Below are 4,192 nucleotides of genomic sequence, written 5' to 3'. Positions count from 1 at the left end.
GTGTCTTAAGCCTACCCTGAAAATGTCAGATGGGGGACACCAAGTGACTCATGAATTTTTATACATGCCTGAATGCCCAGTGCCTTTGTTGGGAAGAGACTTGCTGTCTAAATTGGGGGCACAAGTGACCTTTCCCCCCAATGAAAGACCTACTCTTTGAGTGGGCTCAACAACCTATTTACTCTTCCTCTCGGTAACCCCTCAAGATGAATGGAGGTTGCACGATTTCCTGGAAGGGAAACCAGACAGGCTAAAGAGTCAAGAGAGTTAACGCAACAATTCCCTGAGGTCTGGGCAGAAGACAACCCTCCCAGGCTTGCAAAACAAGTCTCAATGCTAATAGAACTGAAACCCAGTACAATTATGTCAGTACCCGCTTTGGGCCTGCCAGACCTTGCTAAGCTGTTTATTCTTTATGTGACTGAAAAGGCCAAGGTGGCTATGGGAGTGATGTCCCAGACTTTGGGGACATGGGGCAGACCCATGGCTTATCTCCCAAAACGGCTGGACAATGTTGCCACTGGGTGTCCAGGATGGTTACGGGCAGTTGCTGCAGTTGCCTTCCTGGTCCGGGAGGCAACCAAGCTGACTGTGGGCCAAGATTTGATCGTAGAAGTCCTGGATAAGGTCAACACTCTCCTAAGGGGACAGCCCCATAAATGGCTGTCAACATCCTGGATTACTCAATACCAGGGACGATTATGTGAGAACCCTTATGTTACTACTGAGCCTTGTCAGGCCCTGAATCCAGCCACTCTCCTTCCTGTGGGAGAAGGGGGGCCTTCACATGATTGCAAGGAAATATGCCCGCAGATCTGACTTGAGAGACCAGCCAATCCCAGACCCAGATTTGGTCCTGTACAGCAATGGCACCAGCCTGATGAAACAAGAACAAGGACTGTTGGGATATGCAGTAGTCATGGAAGAAAGCATCGTTGAGGCTAGCTCTCTGCCATCACACTGGTCCGCTCAACAGGCCGATTCATGTGCTCTAATCCAGGCTCTCCAGCTGTCAAAAGGCAAGAAGACAAACACTTACACAGACTCCAGGTATGCTTTTGCCACACTACAGGGCTCTGTATAAGGAGAGAGGCCTTTTGACAGCTAATGAAAATGGTATTAAAAATAAGGAAGACATTAAGACCCTATTAGATGCTGCCTGGGAACCAGAAAGTGTTGTAGTCATGCACTGCCAAGGACATCAAAAAGAGGATACCCTCCCCAACTGGGATCAGGGAAACAGCCTGGCAGATAAGACCACTAAACAAGCAGCCGAGGGCTTGGGCTTGACAAGTGAAGCCCCTATTAAAGCTCTCATACTGGCGGAGCTGCCTGAGCTAACGCTGGACTCTCCAAAATACAATGAAGCCCAAAACCAACTAGCCAAAGCAGAAGGGGCCATCAAGAGTAAAAAGGGATGGTGGGAATTGCCAAGTGGCAAATTATTGGTACTGGAGGAGCTGGCACCCACTCTGATAAACCAAACACGCCAAGCGACCCACCTAGGCCATGATAAACTGGAAGAGCTAATTCAAAAATATTTCTTGGTTCCCCGCATCTCTTCCCTATGCAGGACAGAATCTTAGAACTGCACTGCCTGCTCATACGATCAGTGCTGCCTCTTGGCACAGACAGAAACCTCCGGGGATTCAGCTGAAAAGCACGCTGTCTTTTGAACACCTGGAAGTGGACTTCACTGAAATGAAACCTCACCGACGCTACCGTTACCTGCTGGTCATGGTATGTACATTCTCGGGATGGTTAGAAGCTTTTCCTACCTGGACTGAAAGAGCGTCAGAAGTAGCCCGGTGTCTGCTTAGGGAGATAGTTCCCAGATTTGGATCTCCACCAGCATTGGATCAGACAATGGCCTGGCTTTTGTAGCTGATTTAGTACAAGTAAGCAAAACTTTAAACATCAAGTGGAAATTACATACAGCATATAGGCCCCAGAGTTCTGGGAACCAACCGGACACTTAAAAGAGATATTCTCCAACTGGATCATAGAGACTGACTGTGGGGGGACTTGTTTCCAATGGCTCTGCTCAGACTCAGGATGACCCCACGGTCCCATGACTATTCTCCATATGAAACAGTGTATGGGAGGCCCCCTCCCATAATAAAACAGGTGTCAACAAATTTGCCTCAGGTAAGGGAGATGAGATTTCGCAGCAGATGGAACAACTGGGTAAGGTAATAAATCAGGTAACTAACTTTGTATAAGAAAGGGTGCTATTCCCCCTTGGGAACGAATTTGTGCCTGGGGGTCAGGTGTGGGTCGAGGAGTGGAAACATGACTCCTTGGCCCCACGTTGGAAGGGTCCATACACTGTTGTTCTAACCACCCCTATGGCAGTTCAAGTTGCAGCTGTCACTCCCTGGATCCACCACATGAGGATGAAGAGAACGTACCATGCAGACCCAGAAAATGCTGGGTGGACTGAGCAGAGGGACCCCACTGACCCTCAAGAGACTAAGATCATCCTTAAGAAGAAGGAAAAGAAGATCCTGGATGAGCCCCTTCAGGATGAAGCCACATAACCAACTCCTGCTGCTTGGTCTCATCAACGTGATTTTGGATTTAACTTCCATTTCCATTGAGGACAATGTTTTCATCTCATGGGCACATTCCTACGCGGACTTCCACAACACCTCCAACCACTGGGTACATGGGGCTATGCCTCTCTCTGTGACAGACGGACTTCCTTGGTGGGTGTCACCGCTCCACCAACGAGATTTTAAACCACTCTGCTCTTTTCTGGAATGACAAAAAGAGACTTTCCTTTCTCTTGTCAATCATAATCTCTCCTTGCTCTCTTGCTGTAAGCCAGACCTACAGTCAGTAGACTTGGATCATTGGGTGACATTTGATGTAAACACCAGTTTCACAGAAGTAACAAAAGCCTATAACTCATATTTAAAGAACAAAAAGGAAAAAATCTCCCTGACCAGCAAGGGAGGACAGGCCTCTAGGTATGTTGAACAATTTTACCAAGTCTGGAATGAATAGTTCTGGATGACCCCAGAAGAGGGTCAATTAATTACTCCCACCACTGTATTCTGGGAACAAAAAGAACAAACAGTAGGGTTTGGTGACCATGCATTAGACCCAAAAGAACTAAAATATAGGGGGTACCTATCCCCAGAACAATGTAAAAGAACATTTGAGGTCACATACCACCCCAACCAGCCCATCCATTGGCTAGGCTCTGATTGGAAATATAACCCTGGAATCTGCTGGGTGGCGCTTAATGGAACCCAATGGCTTTGTGGGCCTAACCTTTGGCCTTGGTTACCAATTGGCTGGGTAGGCCACTGCACACTGGGATTCACTTTTGCCCATGGCACCATAAAGCCTAACCCACAATAAGCCCTGGTAAATCTACCTTATTTACATGCTAGGTGGATAAGTCTGTGTTTCAATGGTATGAGTATCAGTTCAGTTCAGTTGCTCAGTTGTGTCCCACTCTTTGTGACCCTATGAATCGCAGCACGCCAGGCCTGCCTGTCCATCACCAACTCCCGGAGTTCACTCAGACTCACGTCCATGGACTCAGTGACGCCATCCAGCCATCTCATCCTCTGTCATCCCCTTCTCCTCCTGCCCCCAATCCCTCCCAGCATCAGCCTCTTCTCCAATGAGTCAACTCTTCGCATGAGGTGGCCAAAGTACTGGAGTTTCAGCTTTAGCATCATTCCTTCCAAAGAAATCCCAGGGCTGATCTCCTTCAGAATGGACTGGTTGGATCTCCTTGCAGTCCAAGGGATTCTCAAGAGTCTTCTCCAACACCACAGTTCAAAAGCATCAATTCTTCGGCGCTCAGCCTTCTTCACAGTCCAACTCTCACATCCATACATGACCACAGGAAAAACCATAGCCTTCACTAGACAGACTTTTGTTGGCAAAGTTATGTCTCTGCTTTTGAATATGCTATCTAGGTTGCTCATAACTTTCCTTCCAAGGAGTAAGCCTCTTTTAATTTCATGGCTGCAGTCACAATCTGCAGTGATTTTGGAGCCCAGAAAAATAAATTCTGCCACTGTTTCCACTGTTTCCCCATCTATTTCCCATGAAGTGATGGGACCAGATGCCATGATCTTCGTTTTCTGAATGTTGAGCTTTAAGCCAACTTTTTCACTCTCCTCTTTCACTTTCATCAAGAGGCTTTTTAGTTCCTCTTCACTTTCTGCCA

General features: G+C 47.5%; 1 protein-coding gene across 1 annotated transcript in view; it reads left to right on the top strand.

Annotated features, from left to right (window-relative positions):
- Window positions 1-483: 483 nt before the first annotated feature.
- GALNT8 (polypeptide N-acetylgalactosaminyltransferase 8) overlaps window positions 484-4,192 on the top strand; it is a 52,776-nt gene continuing 49,067 nt past the window's right edge. The window contains exons 1-3 of the mRNA XM_010845203.1: window positions 484-627; window positions 977-1,050; window positions 1,632-1,740. Of these exons, the coding sequence (XP_010843505.1) occupies window positions 484-627; window positions 977-1,050; window positions 1,632-1,740 (327 nt within the window). The remainder of the gene's footprint in view (window positions 628-976; window positions 1,051-1,631; window positions 1,741-4,192) is intronic.

Source organism: Bison bison, unplaced genomic scaffold (genome assembly GCF_000754665.1).
Source record: "Bison bison bison isolate TAMUID 2011002044 unplaced genomic scaffold, Bison_UMD1.0 scf7180017864213, whole genome shotgun sequence".
Classification (NCBI taxonomy): domain Eukaryota; kingdom Metazoa; phylum Chordata; class Mammalia; order Artiodactyla; family Bovidae; genus Bison; species Bison bison.
This window is presented reverse-complemented; position numbering and strand designations above follow the sequence as displayed.